This window comes from Rhineura floridana, chromosome 7, assembly GCF_030035675.1.
Source record: "Rhineura floridana isolate rRhiFlo1 chromosome 7, rRhiFlo1.hap2, whole genome shotgun sequence".
NCBI lineage: Eukaryota > Metazoa > Chordata > Lepidosauria > Squamata > Rhineuridae > Rhineura > Rhineura floridana.
The window spans coordinates 144775341-144798421 of record NC_084486.1 but is presented as its reverse complement, the minus strand read 5'-3'; the positions used below and the strand labels follow the sequence as shown (position 1 = coordinate 144798421).

General features: G+C 46.1%; 2 protein-coding genes across 6 annotated transcripts in view; one reads left to right on the top strand and one right to left on the bottom strand.

Moving 5' to 3' along the window:
* Positions 1-419: 419 nt before the first annotated feature.
* Positions 420-13045, bottom strand: POLR2H (RNA polymerase II, I and III subunit H). 5 transcript variants are annotated; one of them, XM_061637442.1, is made up of 5 exons: positions 12929-13045; positions 5835-5918; positions 3901-3994; positions 1679-1762; positions 420-1049 (listed from the first exon to the last, which is right to left on the bottom strand). In XM_061637442.1, the coding sequence occupies exons 2-5, from the start codon at positions 5881-5883 to the stop codon at positions 932-934; spliced, it is 345 nt and encodes a 114-aa protein (XP_061493426.1). In that variant the 5' UTR covers positions 5884-5918; positions 12929-13045; the 3' UTR covers positions 420-931. The 5 variants fall into 5 exon arrangements, with proteins under 5 accessions (XP_061493426.1, XP_061493428.1, XP_061493427.1 ...); XM_061637444.1 differs by lacking the exon at positions 12929-13045 and adding an exon at positions 12590-12715; XM_061637443.1 differs by lacking the exon at positions 12929-13045 and adding an exon at positions 12384-12560.
* LOC133389550 (major facilitator superfamily domain-containing protein 8-like) overlaps positions 12825-23081 on the top strand; it is a 39039-nt gene continuing 28782 nt past the window's right edge. Inside the window, exons 1-3 of the mRNA XM_061637435.1 lie at positions 12825-13164; positions 20812-20997; positions 22252-22314. Coding sequence (XP_061493419.1) covers positions 13089-13164; positions 20812-20997; positions 22252-22314 — 325 coding nt within the window. The 5' untranslated portion in view covers positions 12825-13088. The remainder of the gene's footprint in view (positions 13165-20811; positions 20998-22251; positions 22315-23081) is intronic.

Sequence of the window (23081 nt, the reverse complement as noted above, 5' to 3'; positions counted from 1 at the left end):
AGTATCTTGCCATTCCCATTGTTTCTCTCTGACGTCATCCAACTGGCCTCCTCTTCATCTATCTCACTATCTGTTATTCTGCCCAGGAATGCTAAGTCTCGTTTGCCATTTATGATGAAACGCAGCCAGGATTCCAATGGGGGGAGAGAGGAAGGTGTATCCAAATCCTGAAGAAATGTTAAGATGCATACCAAACCCATTTGTCTTAAAAAACAACCACCACCTAACAACATACTGAATAACTGAACTCAGTCTTCAAAATATGGATTTCTGACTGCAGAGTCTTGCAAGCTTATTCTTCTCGGGATGTCAAATTCTTGAGCCACTAACTTTCTAGGGTAGATGCACCCAAGTTCTTGAGCTGCTAACTTTCTAGTGCAGATACAACAGGTTACAATGGGCAAAAGGATAACCAAATATATATAAAAAGCTAAGTTTAATTAAGGTCAAACAGATAGTCTGTCCCAAGACAGCTCCCTCCTCTTTCTCAGGCCCCCAGCTAAAACAGAAAAGAGACAGCCTGCTTGAAATGGCAATGCTGGTTCTCATGGAACTGTTGTAATCTTCACACTTACAAACAAAAGGATGGCTTATCGTGGCCACAGTGATATTCTGAGCACAAAAGGTAGCCCCTTCGCTGTTCAGTGGGGGGTGTTCTCAGTCAGCCTGGCACTCTGCCCAGGGGACAATTGGGATAAATTTTCACACCGGCCTCCCAATGAAATTTGGAGAAAGATTATCCGCCTTGATGTTGAGGGGGTGGAGAGGAGAAGAGGTGGTGGTAGCGGTGAGCGACGTGGAAGAGATGCGTGTCGTAAGCCGCTGGCAAGATTTCCTCCAAAATCTTGGAGGGCAGCAAACATCCACATTGTCCCCTACCAAGTCCAAGTGATGCCATGACAGCTCCCGACCCTCCAGCACCCCACGCTGGCTAGAAGGCCAGTTTCTTCATCAGGAGATAAACCCTGGAATCCACTTCAAAGCCGTGCAGGTTGTTGGCGTCGCCCTGGAGCCTCATGAGGAGGCCGCCGTAGGATACGTAGGCAGAGCTGGAGAAGGAGGTTTGGAGAAGAGAGAGGGGTAAGAAGCGGGACGGAGCCCACAGCAGCTGCAACGAGCTAGAACAGCCCCAAACGGGGTTGCATGGCTGCAGTCCAGCTAAGATCGCCATCGAGTCCATCTACCCCAGTACCGCCTTGCGGCTGCCCAGCTCTACCCACTGCTCCCTGCTGTCTGCAGTTCCTCCAGCTAGCTGTGCCTTCGGTAAAGGTGGAGCAAAGCAAACAAGGAATGAGTCTGGCTTATATCAGACACGGATTAACGAGAACGCTGCCTCTCATTTTAGTATTGAGGAAAAACAGTGGCAGACAGGTTCATCCCCTGACTGGTTGTAAGGAAGATGGCAGGCAAGGGCTGGTTCAGGCAGGTTGCCATTGGTGAGGCAGCACCCAGTTTGCCTTAAAGGACCAGCCTTCACCTTCTTCCTGGTCACTCCCCCCCTCAATCCACCCGTAATCTGATCATTTTATTCCTTTCAAAATAAGCTTCTCCAACAGTCATTCTCCTTGTTCGGAAAGCTTGCATGCACGGACTTGATATGCCTATTCATTTTTGGCCAGCCCTCTTTTGGGTGGGTGGGGAGCTGTGCCGAATTGCACAAAAGGAGTAGGACACTTACAGGCGCGTGGCTGCCTCCGTGGACGTCTCGTCGCCCTCGATCCTGTAGACCTTGCCGTACATCACATATTCAAACTGGTCAGCTCTGGGGTCCAAAGGAACAGCAAAAGAGGACGTGTGTGGTTTTGTGGCCATCACACATTGTTTCAAGTTACATAAAAAAAGGAAATTGAGATGCACAGATTAGTTCGACATGCAGAGTTTTGCGTCACAACATTTAAATATTCCAAGTTCAGAATACGGGACCTACAGATTTCCGGGGCTCTGTCGAAATAGGCTTGCAGCATGTGGAACAGTGGGTCGCGATGTCTTCATGAGATGCCCTGCACGTCTCCCTATACCACGGACGCAGATGCTCTCGCCCTCCAAATAATGTTGGACGCCAACTCCCATCAAGCTTCAGCCAGCACAGCCAATGGTTAAGGAAGATGGGAGTTGTAGCCACCCGCAACAGGAGGGCCACAGATTTTCCATCCAGTGCAGCTGTTAAGAGTGCTGGACTAGGACTGGGGAGACCTAGGTTCAAATTTGACTTCAGCCATGGATGGCCTTGGCAGAGTCACACTCTCTCTCTCAGCCTCCACCCACCTCACAAGGTTGTTGTGAAGACCAGAGTTGGGGAGGCAGGAGGACTATGTACACCACTTTGAACTCTTTAGAGGAAAGGCAGGATATTTATTAAATTAATTAGTTGCCCATCTGGCTGGTTATCCAGCCACTGTGGACGACGTACAACATAAAAACATACAAATTACATTAGAGCATTAAAAATCGCAAACACTGATAATAAAACCTAGCCCACCCCAAAAGCCTGCCTGAAGAGCCAGGTCTTCAAGGCCTGGCGGAAGCTCATCATAGAGGGGGCATGGCGAAGATCATTTGGGAGGGAATTCCACAAAGTGGGGGCCACAATTGAAAAAGCCCTCTCCCTAGTTCTCACCAGTCTAGCTGTTTTAACTGGTGGGAAGGAGAGAAGGTCTTTATAAATAAATATAAATGTAGAACACATTCCCAGCAACGTAGACAAATTATTGTGGAGCAAGCCTACAGCAAGGCAAACAACAGCAGCCCTTGTAACTCTTGCCCTCTGGCCCAGGAGGATTTAAGAGAAACAGAAAGAACTCAAGAGGGAACCCATGAGATGTGTGGCTTGAGGAATTCTACAAACAGCGCCCTGTATAAAAAGGAACAAATTGGTAAGGATTAAACCAAGGGAGGGGAAGCTTTTTCAGCCAGAGGGCCGCATTCCTATATGAACAATCTTCCAGGGGCCATGTGCCAAAGCAAAAGTGGGTAGAGCCAGGAATGTAAATTTTACCTTGCTATGGTAGGCTGGTTTCTACATTCCTCTCTGTCCTCCATCCAGACAAGCCAGAGGCATGATCAGAGATTAGGGACGCATTGCAGCCAGGCAAAAATCACTCAGGGTGCAAAGCAGGGCTGGATAGGGGGTGTGTGGGCCTGGGAAGAGTCCCAAGGGCCACACAGAGGCCTAGAGGTCTGCATTTGGCCCTCAGTTCTCCACACTTTGAATTAAGTATTAGACATTAAAGCCATTGTGTTTACACTACAGATCAGACTGGCTTGCAGACCTGCTGGTTTTGTAGGCAAGCGCTACAAAAAGAAGCTAGTTCTTGACCTTGCGGAAGGCTGAAAGGAAGTGTTATGGAAATTTGTATAAATGAGCAGAGATTGTTCATGGTCTGAGATGTGTATGCACCAGTGCGTGCGTTTATCTAAGTGGTAGGCTTTCATCCTGCATTAGGATCACTGAGACTTAGTAAAATAAGACAAGCTACTTTATTCATAGAAATACATAGTAGATAGGAAAGGCATACCTAATTCTAACTAAGTTGGAGGCGCAATGCCCAGATGTGGGTACTGCCCTCATGGCTCAGGAGAGAGAGCAAAGACAGAGATGTCCCCTCTCCCCTTGGACAGTCGAAGAAGAGAACAAAGGATGGAAGGAGGAGGGGCAGATAAGCTTCCCTGAGCATATCAGTTTACAATGGAAGGAAGTTAGGTAGAGGAGAGCATGGGTAAAGGGAGGCAAGTCTAGCCAGCTGGAGGACCCTAACTCTATCTTCCTTCTGGAATACAAACAAAAGAACCCAAACAGGAGTTGCTCTTGCCCCACTTCCAACAGGAAGCACCCTCAACCACAGGCCTGATTCGTAAAGCCCTCCACTCGGCTCCTTTTACTCTCCTCTGGCTTCCCATTACCTGGATGGCCTGTCATCTGTTGGGTTATACTCGCCGTCGTCCAAGGTCCCATCTTCATACAAGGTGCTGGCGACCACGAGGCGGAATTTGTCACCTGAAAAGCACGAGAGAAACAAAGACATAAGAAGGCAAGGAGTCTTCTCGCTATGACTGAAGAACTGAGCTGGTCAAAGGGAGGAAGGCACAGCGAGGAAAACCAAAGACCAATGCTAACTGTGCCTGAGCGGGAGAGCATCCACTTTGCACGCAGAAGGCGCCGGGTCAAATCCCCAGCACCTTCAAACAGCGCTGGAAGAGACTCCCGCCTGAAACCCTGGAGAGGCCGCTGGCAGCCAAAGACAGTACTGAGCTAGATGGGTGAATGGTCTCACCTGGCATGACGGCTTGTATATCAAATGAGGAGGGCAAATACAAAATACCACAACTAAAACCTGCAGGTTTGTGATGAGAAGGACAGCAGACCTTGTAGAGGGAACGCCAAGATGCATTTAGGAGAAAACAGGAGACAAGCCAAGTGTGACATTTGATGTTGTGGATCAATTGTCTAATTGCGTTCTGGGCAAGATTAGCACATAGGTAGCTAGGTATATGATGTGTTTCTATGATGTAGCAATAGTTAGGTTGTATTATGTCAAACGCTGGAGCATCTTTCTGATTGGACTGTGCCTCTACCTTTGGCAGCCACAGAAACGCATTGATTCGTGATGGGCGGACAGTGACCTTCTAAGCAGGCTGGTTTCAGCAACAGAGCAGGAGTGGGAGACTTTACAGCAGAAGAAGAGAAGCAGAAACAGGAAAATCACCACTAATATAAATAAACAAACTAATAACACTGTTAACTTATTGATACTAACCAGCTAGAACAGGAACAATTGTAAATTAACAGTTCTTTTAACGCCCCCAAGACTGTCTGATGTTTGTGAGGTTCCTATGAGCCAGGTATCACAGACCAGGTGACTGAATTTCTGGGGGGGGAAACCCTGACAAGTGTTTTTTTAAAAAGAATGGGGACACTCAAACAATGGGGGGTTGGTGGGTGGGGGAATCTTTATGTGTGTTGTGTGGTATATATGTATTCTGTAGGGTGTGTGTACGCTGCTTGTGTGGCAAGTGTCTGGTCTGTGTGTGTGGTTGTGCACTGTGTGTGGGAGTGGAACGGCCATGCCTGATTTTGCAAAGCCCACTTTTGGTTTGGACGTACCCACTGTTGGCATGGAACCCTTGGAGGGTTAGGTCAGCAAGGAATATAGCCCTTGGGCCCAAAGTTCAACTATCCCTGGGTTACAGAACATAAGGAGAGCCTCCTGGATCAGACTGGTAGCCCACCTAGTCCAGCATCCTGTTCTCACAGTGGCCAACCAGATGCTCCCCTCCTGAAGCTTCCAGCAACTGGTTTTCAGAAGCATACAGCCTCTGACTATGAAGACAGAGCACAGCCATCCTGGCTAGTAGCCATTGATAGCCCTGTCCTCCATGAATTTGTCTAATCTTCTTTTAAAGCCATCCAAGCTGGTGGCCATCACAGCCTCTTGTGGGAATGAGTTCCACAGTTTATGCACTGTGTGAAGAAGTCCTTTCTTTTGTCTGTCCTGAATTCAGCTTCATTGAATGTTCACAACTTCTAGTGTTATGAGAGAGGGAGAAATTTCTCTATCCCATGCATAATTTCATACACTTCTATCATGTCACCCCTGACTCACCTTTTCTCTAAACTAGAGCCCCAAATTTTGCAACTTTTCCTCATAGGAGAGTTGCTCCATCCCCTTGATCATTCTGGTTGCCCTTTTCTGAACCTTTTCCACTCTACAGTATTCTTTTTTGAGGAGAGGCAACCAGAGCCATACACAGTATTCCAAATGCGGCTGCAGTATATGTATAAAACAACATTATGAAACACTTATCCAAGCAAGCCATCTGAACCCCAAGTCACTTACCAAGATCGACAGGATAGATCTGTATGTTCACATCCAGGATCAAATCCATCTTGAAGGACTCGCTCTCACAATGCAGTCGGGAAACTGGAGGGAGACAAATCTAGGGGTCAAATTACTGGAGAACAGGAGCATAGCAGGCAGATCCATTTATTGCTGGAATCTGAAGCCACTCCACACTCAGGTCCGTGGAACCAGGCAAAATAATGAAGAATTAAGTGCCTTTAAATAGGGAGTGTCAGCTGAATCTCTGACACAGAGGTCATGGCAAGGGTCCTGAAGGTGCAAGTTTTTAATATCAAGATCTGAAGGGATTTTGAAATGGACCAAAGATTCTTGCCGGCTTTAGATCAGCCTTTCCTAACCTAGCAACCTCAACATGTTTTGAACTGCTGTTTCCACCAGCCGCAGACAGAGGCTGCTTTAGTCTCATTCTATAAACAGATAGTGACCTACAGGGTTTGGGGGCTGCAAAATGGGACCTTGAATGCGCTCAGTGTTTGTTATAGGCCTTGACAACAGTTATTCAACATACTACAGTTTGGTATAGCCTCTACACACATCACGCCTAAGAAAAAGGCCAGGATTATGACCATTAGAAATTCTAATACCATTTAATAATCAGTGGTGTGGTCAGCCAGGGTCTCGGGGGGTCTTAGACCCGTTAGTTTTTTGGGAGCAGGGTTCCAATGTCCTCAGCATCCTATGAGTCAATCAGCACGAAAGGGGTGAGTGTTACCACTGAGAAGAATCTTCTAACATGCTTCCTTATCCTTTCCTGCTGAGTGGAGCCAATTGGGGTGAAAGGAGGTGAGAAGACTCTTTTCAGTAGCTAACACTCTCCTCTTTTGTGCTTATTGGCTCCTAGGGACATCTGTTGTTGTGGAAGAAGGCATTAACAAGCATCTCATTCTCATCCCGGTAGGAAAAGAGAGGGAGGGGCATGGCTGTGACTATCACAAAGGGACCCTGCACTTCTGAATTTGCCACTACACTGCTGTTAATAATTATAAAAAAGTTAAACGGTGATCCACGATGTACAACTATTACAATATCTCTTGACGTCCCACTTATTTGGCCTACAGATACTGCGAGGGGCTGGTGTATCCATGGAACATAGGCAGCTGTGTTATATCTAGCTCAGTATTGTTGACACTGATGAGCAGCGGCTCTCCAGGATTTTAGAGAGGTCATTCCCAGCCCTACCTGGTGATGCCATGGATTAACCCTGGAACCTTCTGTATGCAGAGCCAATGCACAACTACTGAGCCACAGCCCTTTCCCCATGTTTAGCCATGTGGGAAGATTGCAGCTGTTAGAATAGAGCGGAGGTAATGATGGCAGTGCAGGTAAAGTCAGCAGCATCCTGTGCATATTCTCACCAAGGAGGAGGTATTGACTGGCTCCTCCTACCTCCAAAGTTATTGACGACAACACACCTGTACCGTCTTGTGCTTGTGGGAAGCAGATATTGTTATTTCTTGTTTTTACAACACACCCTTCCTCCAAGGTTCTTAGGGTTGCAGCATTGAGGGTTGGAGATTATCCCATTTTTATCCTCACAACAACCTCCTGGAGGCTGGATTACTGCAATGCGCTCTATGTGGAGCTGCCCTTGGCCCTGGTTCGGAAGCTTCAGCTAGGGCAAAATGCGGTGGCCAGACTGCTGACAGGGGCCCATGGCTGACAACATGCGACACCACTCTTAAAACATCCACACTGGCTGCACATCACTACCAAGAAAGGTATTAATTTACAAAGCCCTGAACAACTTAGGTCCAGAGTATCTTAGGGATCGCCTGAACATAGAATTATAGAACAGTAGAGTTGGAAGGGGCCTATAAGGCCATCAAGTCCAACCCCCTGCTCAATGCAGCAATCCAAATCAAAGCATTCCCCACAGATGGCTGTCCACCTGCCTCTTAAATGCCTCCAGTGTCGGAGAGCCCACTACCTCTCTAGGTAATTGGTTCCATAGTCGTATGGCTCTAACAGTTAGGAAGTTTTTTCCTGATGTCCAGTCGAAATCTGGCTTCTTGTAACTTGAGCCCATTCTTCCCTGTCCTGCACTCTGGGACAATCGAGAAGAGATCCCAGCCTTCCTCTATGTGACAACCTTTCATGTGCTTGAAGAGTGCTATCATATCTCCCCTCATTCTTCTCTTCGCCAGGCTAAACATGCCCAGTTCTTTCAGTCTCTCCTCATAGGGCTTTGTTTCCAGTCCCCTGATCATCCTTGTTGCCCTCCTCTGAACATGTTCCACTTTGTCTGCATCCTTCTTGAAGTGCATCTCCATCCTTCTTGAAGTGAACCTTTATATCCCAGCTCGATCACTGAGGTCATCTACAGGAGCGGCTTTGGTAATCCCCTGTGTTGTTGAGGCTCATTTAACATTGACAAGAAATCAAGCCTTTAGTGTCATCGGCCCACTTCTCTGGAATGCTCTGCCAAAAGAAATTCAGCAGGTCTCCTGCTCCCCTGGTGTATTCACTATAGCTGCCCAATTTCCCTGCTTTTTAACATTTCATAGAAATATCTGTGGGCTAAAGGTACATTCTTAAACTGCAAGGTTTTTTTAACCTGTTAGTGAATTATTTATTTACAGTTACTAATTAGTGTATGCATCACCTTCTCTAACTCATCTCAAGAAGACTTAGAAACATACCATAAAACAGCTAAAACTGGTTTTAAGAACAGGTCAGCCACCTCCCTCCAAAAGATAGGTTTAAACCCGGCAGATACTTTTTCCATCCTATAAGCCAAATGAAATAAGTAAATAATAAGACTTGGAAAATTCCAGCTTAAATTCCCATTCAGCCATGAAGCTTACTGGTGATAGTTTATATTGCAATTCAATATAAACAAGGGTAAAATTATGCATATTGGAGCAAAAAATCTTAATTTCACATATACGCTCATGGGGTCTGAACTGGCGGTGACCGACCAGGAGACAGACCTCGGGGTTGTAGTGGACAGCACGATGAAAATGTCGACCCAGTGTGCGGCAGCTGTGAAAAAGGCAAATTCCATGCTAGCGATAATTAGGAAAGGTATTGAAAATAAAACAGCCGATATCATAATGCCGTTGTATAAATCTATGGTGCGGCCGCATTTGGAATACTGTGTACAGTTCTGGTCGCCTCATCTCAAAAAGGATATTATAGAGTTGGAAAAGGTTCAGAAGAGGGCAACCAGAATGATCAAGGGGATGGAGCGACTCCCTTACGAGGAAAGGTTGCAGCTTTTGGGGCTTTTTAGTTTAGAGAAAAGGCGGGTCAGAGGAGACATGATAGAAGTTTATAAAATTATGCATGGCATTGAGAAAGTGGATAGAGAAAAGTTCTTCTCCCTCTCTCATAATACTAGAACTTGTGGACATTCAAAGAAGCTGAATGTTGGAAGATTCAGGACAGACAAAAGGAAGTACTTCTTTACTCAGCGCATAGTTAAACTATGGAATTTGCTCCCACAAGATGCAGTAATGGCCACCAGCTTGGACGGCTTTAAAAGAAGATTAGACAAATTCATGGAGGACAGGGCTATCAATGGCTACTAGCCGTGATGGCTGTGCTCTGCCACCCTAGTCAGAGGCAGCATGCTTCTGAAAACCAGTTGCCGGAAGCCTCAGGAGGGGAGAGTGTTCTTGCACTCGGGTCCTGCTTGCGGGCTTCCCCCAGGCACCTGGTTGGCCACTGTGAGAACAGGATGCTGGACTAGATGGGCCACTGGCCTGATCCAGCAGGCTCTTCTTATGTTCTTATGATAGCGCCTATCTATGAAACTAATCTACCTCACAGGATTGTTGCAAAAATAAAATGGGGAAGGGGGAATGAGAAATCAAATGAGAAACCTTGAGATTCCGGGGGGGGGAATGGAGAAACATATAAATGTAATGAACAGATGTGGGTCTATGCGGATCGGGGAGTGGGAAAGTAAAGAGAAGATTCTGTTTCCAAAAGCAGCTGGGTGGGCAGGCGAAGCTATTGGAAAGGACCTCAAAAGGTCACCTAATCCACCCCCTGCTGATGCAGGTAAAAGGCTCCTAAAGCATCCTTGATTAGGTGGGAAGAAGAGAAGCCCCTTTCTCACCCCTGTCGAACTTCTTGCCCTCGGGGTCGATGTCCTTCACATCGAAGATGTCCTCGAAGAGGATGCCGGCCATGGCAAGCGCAGGAGGGGAGACCCGCTAGAGACGGTCAGGAGAGCCAAGCGGAGGAGTAAACGCAGCAGCCACAGACCTGGGAAAGACAAGCCAGGCGACGAGCCTCCCCTCTGCTAGGAGCCACAGCTGCAAAAGTCCAACAGGAACAACACGCCGCACGAGACGCACCGCTCCGCTTTCCTCTTCACTTCCGGTACAGACGCTCACTGATGACGTCAGGCAGCCCGAAGCAGAAACAGCCATACTAGGATAGGGCTGACGGAGAGCAAGGGAGTACGTAGACCAGGGGAAAGAGGGTGAGGGAGGGGATGTGTGACTGTGGCGCATGGGCAGATGTCCCCTCCCAAGTCCAAGTGAGGAAAAGATTCCCTCCCCATTTTAATAAACTAATTTTACTCGGCCACGAGTGCTGGCCAATGAATGAATGAATGAATGAAAGGAGAGGCGAGAGGGAGCAGCGTTCTAAATATATGTACATCTTAGGGTGCAATTTAATACATAGCTACTCAGAAGTAAGCTCAATTGGGTTCAGTGGGACTCACTCCCAGGTAAGTGTGTATTGGATTGCACCCTTTCAGCATTATGATGCATGTAGTTGAAATACGTTTTATTAAAACGCTTAGAGGGATTTTTTTTACAATCAAGCGGTACCTACATTTTGTTAAATAAAACATTAAAAATATTTTATTTGTTTAACAGGTGTGTAAGAATAAACAATATATGCAGAGATTTGATTTATTTAACAAGTGCATATAAATAAGAAGGTAAATATTAATTAAGCATTCATTTAAATTGCCTCATTTGTGAGGAGTGGTAATACAGTGAAGATTGCTTGTATTAATAATTTTACTACCAAACAAGCAGTGATAGACTATGGGCAGTGTCTCCCGCCCCCCATGTGCTTCTGACGTAGCACTATGGCTGCTCTGCCCCTTCCAATTTTCCAGGATTGGACCAGCTGTGGTTTCCAGATTTTCTCTTCCCTTTAAAACTACCACTTCTTTCATTAGCATCACAATGGACATAAATGCTACTAGATTCTAGATAAGGATGGCATTTGCGTTATTCATTAACTAATATACCACTAAATGCCCACCAAATAGCTCATCTGCACCACTCGTGATTCACCAAAGTGAATGCAGTGCACCAACCATTTATTATTATTATTAGTAATAATATTTATCTTGCTAAAGGCTCCCAAAGCAATTTAGACATATATGAGCCACTTAAAAATATGTAGCAGAGAGCTTGATCTCTTTCTTGGCTTTGCTGCCTGCCTGCGAATAAAATAAAATAAAGGCATTGGGGGTGTGGCGGGCTTGTCAAGCACTTGACAGGCTGCATGTGGCTGGAAGGCTCTATTCATCTGAATCACAAGTTGTACAGGCCCAGCTTTGGGGGATCTGTTCTTCCAAACAGATCCTGGTCAGGGTTTATTCTAGCATTTTTTCCAGCTGCACAAGCAGCCAGCACACTGCCCATTCCCCAAGCTTTCTAAGTAATAAGTACCATAATTTATTTATTTAAAATATTTCTATCCCGCCCTTCTACCCTATAATAGGGCACTCAGGGCGGCTTACAAAAATAAAACCGAAACATGTACATAATAAAATTGTAAACAATAAAATCACAAAAACATTAAAATACAATTAAAATACGTAAAATACATAAAATACAATTAAAATACATGAAATATAATTAAAATACAATATATATATATACACATATATACATATATAGAGGGAGCGGTACTAAAGGGGACTACAAGGGTAAAATTTAACGTAGAAGGCATAATATACAATTAGCGGGGCTTTTTGTGACAATACTCACAGGTATAGACTACCAACAGCTCTTTTTTTTGCTGCCCATGCCAGCCATTTTGTACTGGCACCCACAGTACTTTTATCAAAATATAAGTACTGGCACTTTTTTTTTAACCAAAAAAGCACTGACTAATAGTATAGGATTATGAAGATTTCTATTTCTTTTTAAGAAACTACCTGATTCCTTATTAGATCCCATATGCTCAACTGCACATAAATTAATTTCACACTACACAATTTTTTCACGCTGCACAAAATGTGTCCGGCTGAACATTAGAATAAACCTTGATCCTGGTAACACATGTATATACACAACCAAGCCAATAAATTAGGCTGCTGTCTCATTTCAGGTAAGAATCCTGGGCTCTTAGCAGGTATACTGGCTACCTGAAATTCAACAGGTGAAGCTTTCCCCATCACTACATCTGCTCGCAAGCTCAAGCTTTACCTACTGAATTTCTTCATCTTGACGCTGCAGTTTAAGGTCGCAGGAGAAAGGCCATCCTGAAAAAGCTGTCAAACACAGGCGGGCTTTACTTCCTGTGCTGCTAACAGGGCCTACTAACCGGTTTTGTGGGTGGGGCTCTTGTGCCTTTTAGAGATGCATCGACACGCAGAAATTCAGCAGGTGAAGCCTTTCCCGTCACTGCATTGGCATGCACGGGGGGGGGGAGAACTCCTGTTGAACTTCCACATCTGCTGCTACTACACGCATCAATATTGGAAGCCCTGCTTAGGGAGCCAAAGTTCACGCGGGCACGCGCAACCCGACCTGTCCGCTGCTTGGATGGGGGCACCTCTTGGCGACCCCTTGGTCGCCTTCTCCAGGAGGCCTAGGGATGCTTTGCCCGTGTCCGTGAGGACGCACGCTCCGGTTGGCTGCTTGCCCGAGCCAGGTTAGCAGCCCGGAGAAAGGCTGGCCCAGACGCGGGCAGGGAGGCGAGGATGCGCTCGCCATTGGCCGCTGCCTGCGCTCGTCCCACCCCCCGATCTTTCAATAAAGCTTCTCCTGGTTGCCGTTGGCTTGCACAGGCCAACGGCTGCGGCGGCGAGCTGCTAAAGGCAGAGCCGCGGACTCCGGTGGTGCTGGGCAGGGGGGCGAGAGGCGTACCTGGCCATGGGTGCAGCAGGGGCTGTTGGGGAGGAGCGCTAAGGCAGAGGGCGGATGGCACCGGCGGCCCCTTGTGCTCTCCGCGGGGAAGCCAGCCCTTGACCGGCGGCCCGGCCCCGCCCCTCTGTACCACCGGGGAGAGAAGCTGCGCGAGGTGTATATGGATTATCAGCGGAAGAAGAAGTGGACCAACTTCACCATTGGTCTGCTTTTCCTGTCGGGAGGGATCGAGTATGGTAGGTCTGCCCGGGAATGAGGGGCGCGGGGAGGAAGAGAGGGGTGTTTGGATGCCGGAGTCCCAAACCCAACCCCTTTTTAACCAATTGTATATATAGCTTGACCTTTTAGGCATATATATAGAGACATAGGCACTTACGCACTCACACACATATATGTATAGTAGCATAGTGGCAAATTCAGAAGTGCAAGGTCTCTTCACGATAGTCACAGCTGCAATCCCTCCCCCTTTTTTGCTGCTAGATTGAGAGAATGAGATGCTTGTCCATGCCTTGTTCCACAACAGTAGATGTCCCTAGGAGCCGATAAACATGAAAGGGGAGAGTGTTAGCTGCTGAAAAGAGTCTTCTCAGCCACATTTCACTTTCATGCTAATTGGCTCATAGGATGCTGGAGACATAGGGACCCTGCTGGGATATTGCTTCCAAAAATGTAAGAGGTCTAAGACACACACACATCCCGAGCCTGGACGACTGCACCACTGTGTATATATACACATGGCACATATGCATATACTGGGCTCCAGGTGCTGTTGTTCTGCACACATACATACATGCGTATGTATATGTGTGTTTTTTCAGGCTGGACTTCAGGTGCTGGTGTTCCAGTCTAGCCAAGAGGTTCATGTGAAAGGGCTTCCTTGCACTTGCAGAGTCTGCTCTGCCCTTGGATTAGGGTCGATATTTGGACCTAACAAGCCATATTTATTTATTTTTATTTATTTATTAAATTTATATCCCGCCCTTCCTTCCTGAAGGAGCTCATGGCAGCAAACAAAAACACTAAAAGCACTTTGAAACATCTTGAAAACAAAAGAAAACATATTAAAACAAAACAGCTTCAAAACATATTTAAAAACACAACTTAAAAAGCAATTCCAGCACAGATGCAGATTGAGATAAGGGCTCTGCTTAAAAGGTTTGTTGAAAGAGGAAGGTTTTCCATAGATACCAAAAAAAGATAACAGATTGTGCCTATCTAATATTTAAGAGGAGGGAATTCCAAAGTATCCATGGTGCAACAACGCTAAAGGTCCGCTTCCCATGTTGTGTGGAATGGACCTCCTGATCAGATGGTATCTGCAGGAGGCCCTCACTTGCAGAGCACAGTAATCGACTGGGTATAAGATGATCTTTCAGGTATGAAGCTGTGTAGGGCTTTGTACACCAAAACTAGAAAGGCTTGAACTTAGCCTGGTAGCTAATGGGCAGCCAGTACAATTCTTTCTGTAGTGGGGTAACATGTTGGTGACACCCGACACCCTCCCCCAGTGAGCAGTCTCACCACCACATTTTGCACCAGCTGCTGCTTCCGGACCAACCTCAAGGGCAGCCCTACATAGAGCACATTACAATAATCCAGCCTGGAGGTTACCAGTGCATGGACAACAGTGGTCAGGCTATCCCAGTCCAGAAATGGCTGCAGCTGTCTTACCAGCCAAAGCTGGTAAAAGGCACTCCTAGCCACTGAGGTCACCTGGGTCTCTAGCAACAAAGAGGGATCTAGGAGCACCCCCAGACTACGGACCTGCTATTTCAAAGGGAGCATGACCCCATCCAAAGCAGGCAACTGACCAATTATCCGAACTCGTGAACCACCAACCCACAGTGCCTCCGTCTTGCTAGGATTCAGACTCAGTTTATTGGCCCTCATCCAGCCCACCACTGAGTCCAGGTAGCAGTCCAGGGCTTGCATGATATCTCCCGATTCAGATGTTACAGAGAAATAGAGCTGGGTATCGTCAGCGTACTGCTGACACCTTGCCCCAAATCTCCTGATGACTGCTCCCAAGGGCTTCATATAGATGTTAAACAGCATGGGGGACAAGATGGTACCCTGAGGCACCCCACAGCACAGCTGCCTGGGGGCTGAAAGACAATCACCCAATGCTATTATCTGAAAATGACCCTGGAGATAGGATCGGAACCACCATAAAACAGTGCCTCTGATACCCATCGCACTAAATCGGCCCAGAAGAATAAAATGGTCAATAGTATTAAAATCTGTTGAGAGATCAAATAAGAATAACAGGGTTGCACTTCTCCTGTCCTTCTGCTGGTAAAGGTCATTCATCAGGACAACCAAAGCTGATTCAATCCCATAACCAAGCCTGAACCCAGATTGCAATGGTTCAAGATAATCAGAGTTACGTCAGAGTAAAGCCTTATTAGTAGTATATATCCCACCCTTCCTCCTGGAGGAACCCAGAGCGGCAAACACATCAGTAATAAAAACAATTTGAAACGCATTCCAAAAATATTTTTAAAAGCGTTGTCTGAACCAGTGATTCCAGGGTTGCTGAAAACAGTCTCCACCAGCAATCAAATGCCTGGGTAAACAGGAATGGTTTAAAATTCCTCTTGAAGGTCAATCATGAGGGAGAAAGAAGCACCTTGCTAGGGAGGGCATTCCACAAATGGGGAACTACCACTGAAAAAGCCCTATCAGGCTTGCATATGGGACTACACAGGTCAGTGCCAACTGTTCAGTCCCCAGTTCAGACCAATATAGGATTGGGGTGCAATGTGAAGCCTAATATTGTGGAGTAAGCATGGTTAGAATCAGAGGGGTAGCTTATGGGGCTGTTGGACTCTGCTCAGTTGGCCTCAGTGGCCAGGGGTTATGGGAGATTGCGATGAAACCATTGTTACAAAAGGAGTCAAGCCTGAATGGAGGCCAGACTGATAGGAACTCTATATTCCCCAAGTTGCCAATAAGGAATAGAGACGAGACCAGGGTACCGCAAATGTTTGCCTTTATTGAGCCTTTGCAAAGGGAGGGCCACCCTTAAGTGACTCTCCAGAATTGCTGACATCCATCATATTTATAGGCTATAGGTACGTCACATACATATCATTAGAAATGCATAGCTAATCAGAAATACATCATTATTTGATTTCTCAGCATCTGTCTATTCTGGTCCACTTCTCTGTTCTCCCTCCAAACTTCCTTTATCCTTGACCTTTGGTCTGGTAAGCTGGGAACAACATTTTTAATTGCAAATGAAGCTGATAAGCGGAAAAACTCCCGTACTTTCTCATAAGGGAGGCAAACATATGTTTCATTTAATGTTATTTGATTTTATTCCACTATAACATTTTTAATTTTAACTCATTACAACACCATCTGTTTAACCTTTTATAATCTGTCATGAAATAGTTAATGGAATGCTAGGAGGTATGGATGATGTAAGACTGCCAGGAGGGATGGGGTGTGTGAGTGAGACTTCCGAGTGAGATTTGAACTTTGAACAGAAAAGCGGTCTGTTGCAGTTGAGAAACAGTGATTAGATCGTGAAGAGTCAAGGTGTGTTATTTGGAGAGATAGGATTAGGAGGGTGTTGAGGGAGGATTTTATTAGGATTAGAGGGGTAGAGTAGGTAGGGTGGATAGGGATTATAACAACACTATTTATATTTAACATCTTGTAATTAATGAAGTTTATTTTGTTTGTTCAAAATCCTGCGTGCCAGCTTGGTCACATATGCTCCCACAACAGGGTCCAATTTCATACCTTACCTTTATTTATACCAATCCTGCTGTCAGTGTACACCAGTGGTTACCTTTTGAAGAGAAAGGTGGTGGACTGAAGCTTGTGGTTTAGAGGTTTATATCTGATACAGGCTGAGGCAGACATCCTGTGTGGGCTTTCCTGATCCAGGCATGGGGTATCGGGAGGTAGAATCCCAGTGAGGCACTGGGGTGGTCTTCACAGAGATGTAGTCCAACAGCACTTGCAAGCCTTCTGATTGACTACCCCCGGAATGTGAGATTCATCTGCGTAATCCAAAGACAACAGAAACAGCAGCCTTGCAGAAACTAAACTGGTCTGGGTCTTTGTTGGTGCCTGGGTGAGAGAAATTCTGAAAACCCTATGAATGCTGTTGTGGAAGAAAGCCAAGAGATACATGTGAAAAATAATCGATGAAGGTCGCTTGGTGCTGTAAAGCTTAGAAAAAAGTGACTAAGGAAGGGCATGCGAGAGAGCTCTAAAATTATGCATGGCGGGGAGAAAGTGGATAGAGAGGAGTTTCCCTCCCTTCTCATAATACTAGAAATTGGGGTCATCCAATAAAATTGATTGGTAGTGCAGTACATTTGGGACAGTAAAAAAAAAGAGAGAGAAGCTCTTCACACGATGCAGGATTAACACAGATCCGCACCATATATTTATATTGCATCTTCTCTCAAAGAATACTGGGAACGGTGTTTTCCCCCTCACAGAGCCACAAATTCCCAGCATAATAATAATAATAAAAAATTTTTATTTAGCAGACGCCCATCTGTCCGACTGAACGGACACTCTGGGCGACGTACAATATAAAATACAATATAAAATACAATCTGCTCATATACATAATCATCACATTATTAATATCATAACATCTCATCTGAAGACCATCTTACATTAATACAGTGTAAAACCTAACCCACCCCAGAGATCCCATAGGCCTGCCTGAAGAGCCAGGTCTTCAAGGCTCGGCGAAAAGTCAACAGGGAGGGGGCATGCCGAAGGTCAAAGGGAAGTAAGTTCCAGAGTGTGGGGGCCACGATCGAAAAAGCCCTGTCCCTGGTCCGCACCAACCTAGCTGTCTTAGTCGGTGGGACCGAGAGAAGGTCCTGTGAGGCTGATCTTGTTTGGCGGCATATTTGGTGATACTGGAGGCGCTCCTTCAGATAAACTGGGCCGGAACCGTATAGAGTTTTAAAGGTTAAAACCAACACCTTGAATTGGGCCCGGTATACAACTGGCAACCAGTGTAATTCAATCAACACTGGGGTGATATGATCGCAGCGGCGGGTCTGCTTTATTAAGCGTGCCGCCGCGTTTTGTACCAGCTGGAGTTTCCGGACCGTCTTCAAGGGTAACCCCACGTAGAGCGCATTACAGTAGTCTAATCGAGAGGAGATCAGGGCATGTATCACTCGTGGGAGCAGATGTATGGGAAGATAGGGTCGCAGCCTCTGTACTAGATGAAGTTGGTACCAAGCTGCCCAGCTCACTGCAGAAACCTGAGCCTCCATAGACAGCTGGGAGTCCAAGATGACCCCGAGACTGCGGACCTGGTCCTTCAGGGGCAAACTCACCCCATTAAGTATCAGGTCAAAATCACCCAACCTTCCCTTGTCCCCCACTAGTAATACCTCAGTCTTATTGGGGTTCAGCTTCAGCCTGTTCTCTCCCATCCATCCACTTACGGACTCCAGGCACTTAGACAAGGTATCCACAGCCAACTCTGGTGAAGATTTAAATGAGAGATAGAGCTTAATAAAGTATTGTTCCCATGATTCTTTGGGGGAAGTCATGCACTTTAAATGTGTGTTGGATGTGCTTTAAATGTATGATGCGGATCTTGGCAAAAGAGAGTAAGACAAATTAATGGAGGATGAGTCTGTTAATGGCTCCTAGTCATGATGTCTCTATCCTACCTCTAGCACAGAAAACCAGCAGCTCAGGAGCAAACATAGGGGAGATCTGTTGCCTTCAGCCCTGCTGGTCGCTGTGGGTGACAGGGTGGTGGGAGAGTGGATTCTCTGGTCTGATCCGGCAGGACTCTTGCATAGCATTGAGAACATAGGAGGCTGCCTTATGCTGAATTGGTCCATCTAGCTCACTATTGTTCACACTGGTAGCAACTCTCCAAGCGTTTCAGGGGACTTTCCCCCAGCCTATCTAGAGATGCTGGACTTTCTGCATGCAGTGCAGATGGCTCTACCACTGAGCGACAGCCATTCCCCAAGTTCTTATGACAGCCTTGAGCAAGTCATTGTCTTCAGCCTAAACCTGCCTCGCATGGCTGTTGCAATGCTGAACTGCTGCTTGGGTGTCCTTAGAGGAAGTGTGGGATACCAATGTAACAATAAAAGGAACAGAGTGGGAAGGTTGATAAAATGAGCAGGGCAGGATGTTTTGTAACTAGAGCCACACTGACAGCACATAGGAACAGAATATAATCCTGAGTACAGAATTGGGTATCCTGAGAATATCTGCTTTTGTTTTTAAAACAGGTTTCTAGCCCTTAAGATAGGCATGAAACTGCATGAGCAATGCTTTGTCAGAGTTTGGAAACCAAAGAGGAGGGTGAGCAGTGAGGATGGGGAAGGAGGAAGATGTTGGTCCTCAGCATAGTGACTCATAAAACAAGTCACTCTATGCAAATTACAAAGGTTGACAGAAATTTATTTTAATTGTGATGCAGGATATTCCCAGTCCTGATTGCAAATCTTCCTGAGCCATTAGGGTAGGGTGGGAGAGAAATCTGAACCACATTTAAATACAGTGTCCTCACCCATGTTCTCTGAAGCCCTTGATATCTCTGAAGCTAATCAGAGTTACTTCAGCTCTGGGCTAGTGATAAAGGGAGACTGAGAATTAAATAGGTTGTATTCTTCAACTTTTGGGTCCCCAGATGTTGTTGGACTACAACTCCCATGATCCCTTGACCAGGAGCTAAGCTGGCTGGGGATTGTGGGCGTTGTAGTCAAGGGCACCTGGGGGACCCAAAGTTGAACAGTGCAAGGGTAATGTTCCGTCAGTGCAAGCTTACCCCTCACAGAACTACAATTCCCAGCACCCTTAACAAACTACAGTTCTCAGGATTCTTTTGGGGAAGTCATGGGCTTTAGATGGGCTTTAAGTGCATGGTGCAGATGCAGTCATTGTAGGAGTGAAATAAGCTTGCATGAGAAGACTTCTGCATCGGAGGAAGGGCTTGTGTTTGTTGCTAAATGGATCTGGTGGAGTAGTGACTCGACAGTAATTCCTATGCAGCCCACCAAAGCTTCAAGCAATGCACAGGAGCCTGCAAGGACAGGGAATGAGGCCTTTACTCCCTCTTACCTGAGAAACAGTATTGGGGGGGGGAAACTAGTGAGGACTGGGGTTTGACTCTTTTCTTTGCTTCCCTTTTTAGCTGTTAGTCCCCAAACAAAGTTATTGGCAATCCACACCATTTTAAAGCACATCCAGCACACATTTAAAGCATGTGACTTCCCCCGAAGAATAATGGGAAATGTAGTTTGTTAAGGGTGCTGGGAAGTTGTCTCTCTGAGAGGGAACCCTTCATTCCCGTGATTGTTTGGGGGATGTCATGGGCTTTAAATGTGCATTGGATGTGATTTCTATGTATGGTGTGGATCTGCCTAGTGCTGCTGCTTTAGACATTGGTGTTTGCTTTTCTTTAATGTGTGAGAGCGAGTGAAGGGAGAGATCAGAAAGCCCAGCCCATGAATTAGGATACCTGCTTGTGAAAACTTGCCTGCTAAATAGCACAGATCTAAGGTTTTGCAATCTGCAGCTTGGTTTGAGCAAAGTTGTAACTGGCTCTGTAGCCAACAAATGAAGCTGAGGATTTCAAAATGTGGGTGGATGGAGAGCCCTGGGCATAGCAATGGGGAGCATATAAGTGCTCCTGCTTTGTAGCGTACATCTAGGACTGTTTTGGATCAATGCAAATACTGAAGTGTTGGCATTGGCTCTCTTGGCTTCTGTCACAGTTCCAGTGAAGATGAGAGGAAGGACTTCAGGAATGGGGAGGAGCTTAAATGTCCTTGATTTAAAGTTGCCACTTCTGGTGGATGCTCCTTTTGATGCTTTTCCCTTCCGGTGTGTTTCTTCCCTTTCTTCTTCTGTTTCCCCAACCCCAGCTGTGATCCTGCCAACCATCTGGGCCTACTTGCAAACCCTTGATGCTGAGCCATACTTCCTGGGCCTGGCCATCTCTGCATTTAGCTTTGCCGGACTGATCACAGGCCCCTTCTTTGGATACTGGTCTGACCGAACCCATCAAACCAAGACCATCATCCTCTTTGCCAACTTGTTTCAGATAGCGGGTAAGTGGACTAAACTGAGAGCCGGGCCAGCAGTGGTTGTATTGGGGGCCAAAGCACATGGCAGTGAGACTCCATTCTCTGGAGAGAGTCCCTGTGGCTTTAAATGTAAGATCACTTCCAGGTGACTGCCTTACTGAGAGCATTTGTTGGTGGGGAGGTTATGCAACATCCACTGTTCGTTGAGCATTCATTCTGATCTCTTTGCAGGGAAGCCATACGATGTTGGGTTGAGCGGATGTGATTTTGCACTTTCCAGTGCATTTTGCTGTTGCTTTCCTTACCGCAATAATAATAATAATAACAATAACAATAAATAATAATAATAATAATAATAATTTATTATTATTATTATTATTATTATTATTATTATTATTATTATTATTATTATTATTATTATTATTATTATTATTATTGGGGCTTTTGTTGGTGCTGGCGGGGAGTGGCTTTGTTGCACAAAAGTGCCAAATCCACTTTATCTGTACTAGCCGAATTTGCCAGCACGTGATTGAATCCCACCCTAAAAACAGTGAGAGTCTGGAAGTGGCCAAAGTCTGCCCTAAATGATCAAAGGTAAACAGGGGTGTGTGGGCAAATGAAAGCCCAGTCACATGGGGCTGGTCCCACAGCTCTTTTCTCTCTTTCTCAGCCAGGCTTATTTCTGCTAAGAAAAAAAAAATCGCCTCAAGGTCAACCTGATGCTCTCCAGATGTTTCTCCCATTGTGTGTGATTCTGTTCTGTTTTCATTTTATGTGTGTAAAATATCTTACGTTTGTATTACTGTTTACGTGAGAGCCAGTGTAGGGTAGTGGTTAAGCTGCTGGACTACAACCTGGGAGACCGGGGTTCGAATCCCCACACAGCCATGAAGCTCACTGGGTAATCTTGGGCCAGCCACTGCCTCTCAGCCTCAGAGGAAGGCAATGGCAAACCCCCTCTGAATACCGCTTATCATGAAAACCCTGTTCATAGGGTCGCCATAAGTCGGAATCGACTTGAAGGCAGTCCATTTCCATTTTTTTCACTACTGTTTGTATCATGTGTCGTGTTGTAAGCTGCTGCATGCTCCGATCTGGAGGAAGGATTGGGTGTAAAAAAACTCTGAAATGGAGAAAGATACCCTCCTTTCTAGCAAGTCTCTCTGCTAGGGAGACGTGTGCTTCCTCCAGGGTGAGGAGTCTCATTTAGCCTTATTTTCCCTGCAGCTTCTACTTGTTCTGGGGCGGAAAAACTGTCACCTCTGTCTTCTGTTTCAGGGAACTTCATGTACTTTGTTGGTAGTTCCAAATGGATACTTCTCAGCAGCCGGCTGGTAGCAGGTAGGGGTGTGTGTGCGTGTGTGTTGGAAGAATAGTTGCACTGTGGTTGGGTCCAGTAGTGGAGCAGGGCTGTGGAGTTGGTACGCCAAACCTTCGACTCCGACTCCTCTGTTTTTCTACTGTCCGACTCCACCCAAAATTGCTTCTTGTCAATCAAAATTTATTTGGAAGATTGAGTCGGTACGTTTCTTCCGACTCCAACTCCACCCAAAATTGCTCACGACTCCGACTCCACTTCAACTCCGACTCCACAGCCCTGTAGGCGTAGTGGCAAATTCAGAAGTGCAGGGTCCCTTCATGGTAGTCACACCCACGCCCCCTTTTAAGACCTTTGTTAATGCCTTCTCCCACAACAACAGACATCCCTAGGAGCCAATAAGCATGAAAGAGAGTGTTAGCTACTGAGAAGAATCCTCTCAGTGGCTGACTCGCCTCCTTTCATTCTGATTGACTCCAATCATCAGGAAAGGACAAGAAGCATGTTAGATAACTCTTCTCAGTGGCTAACACACTCCCCTTTGATGCTGACTGGCTTGTAGGATGCTGGAGAGATTGGGACCCTGCTCCCAAAAAAGTAAGGGGACTAAGACCCCCCGAGACCCCGGACAACTACACCTCTGGTTGGGTCTTGGAGGATCATACTTGAAGGACTGTGTGTGTGTGTGTATGTGTGTGTGTATGTGACTTTTTTAAAACAATTGTTTTCAGTGTGAACAGATTTTATTTTTATTTTGCTTCGTTGTGATGGAGGGAATAGTATAGTCTTT

Excerpts from the sequence above, each read along its gene's own strand:
- POLR2H (XM_061637439.1), bottom strand. The coding sequence starts at position 9,994 with ATGGCCGGCATCCTCTTCGAGGACATCTTCGATGTGAAGGACATCGAC. Across the intron at positions 5,919-9,921 it reads GGGCAAGAAGTTCGACAGGG|TTTCCCGACTGCATTGTGAG; the intron begins GTGAGAAAGGGG and ends GTCTCCCTCCAG. Across the intron at positions 1,050-1,678 it reads ACGGAGGCAGCCACGCGCCT|CTCTGCCTACGTATCCTACG; the intron begins GTAAGTGTCCTA and ends CTCCTTCTCCAG.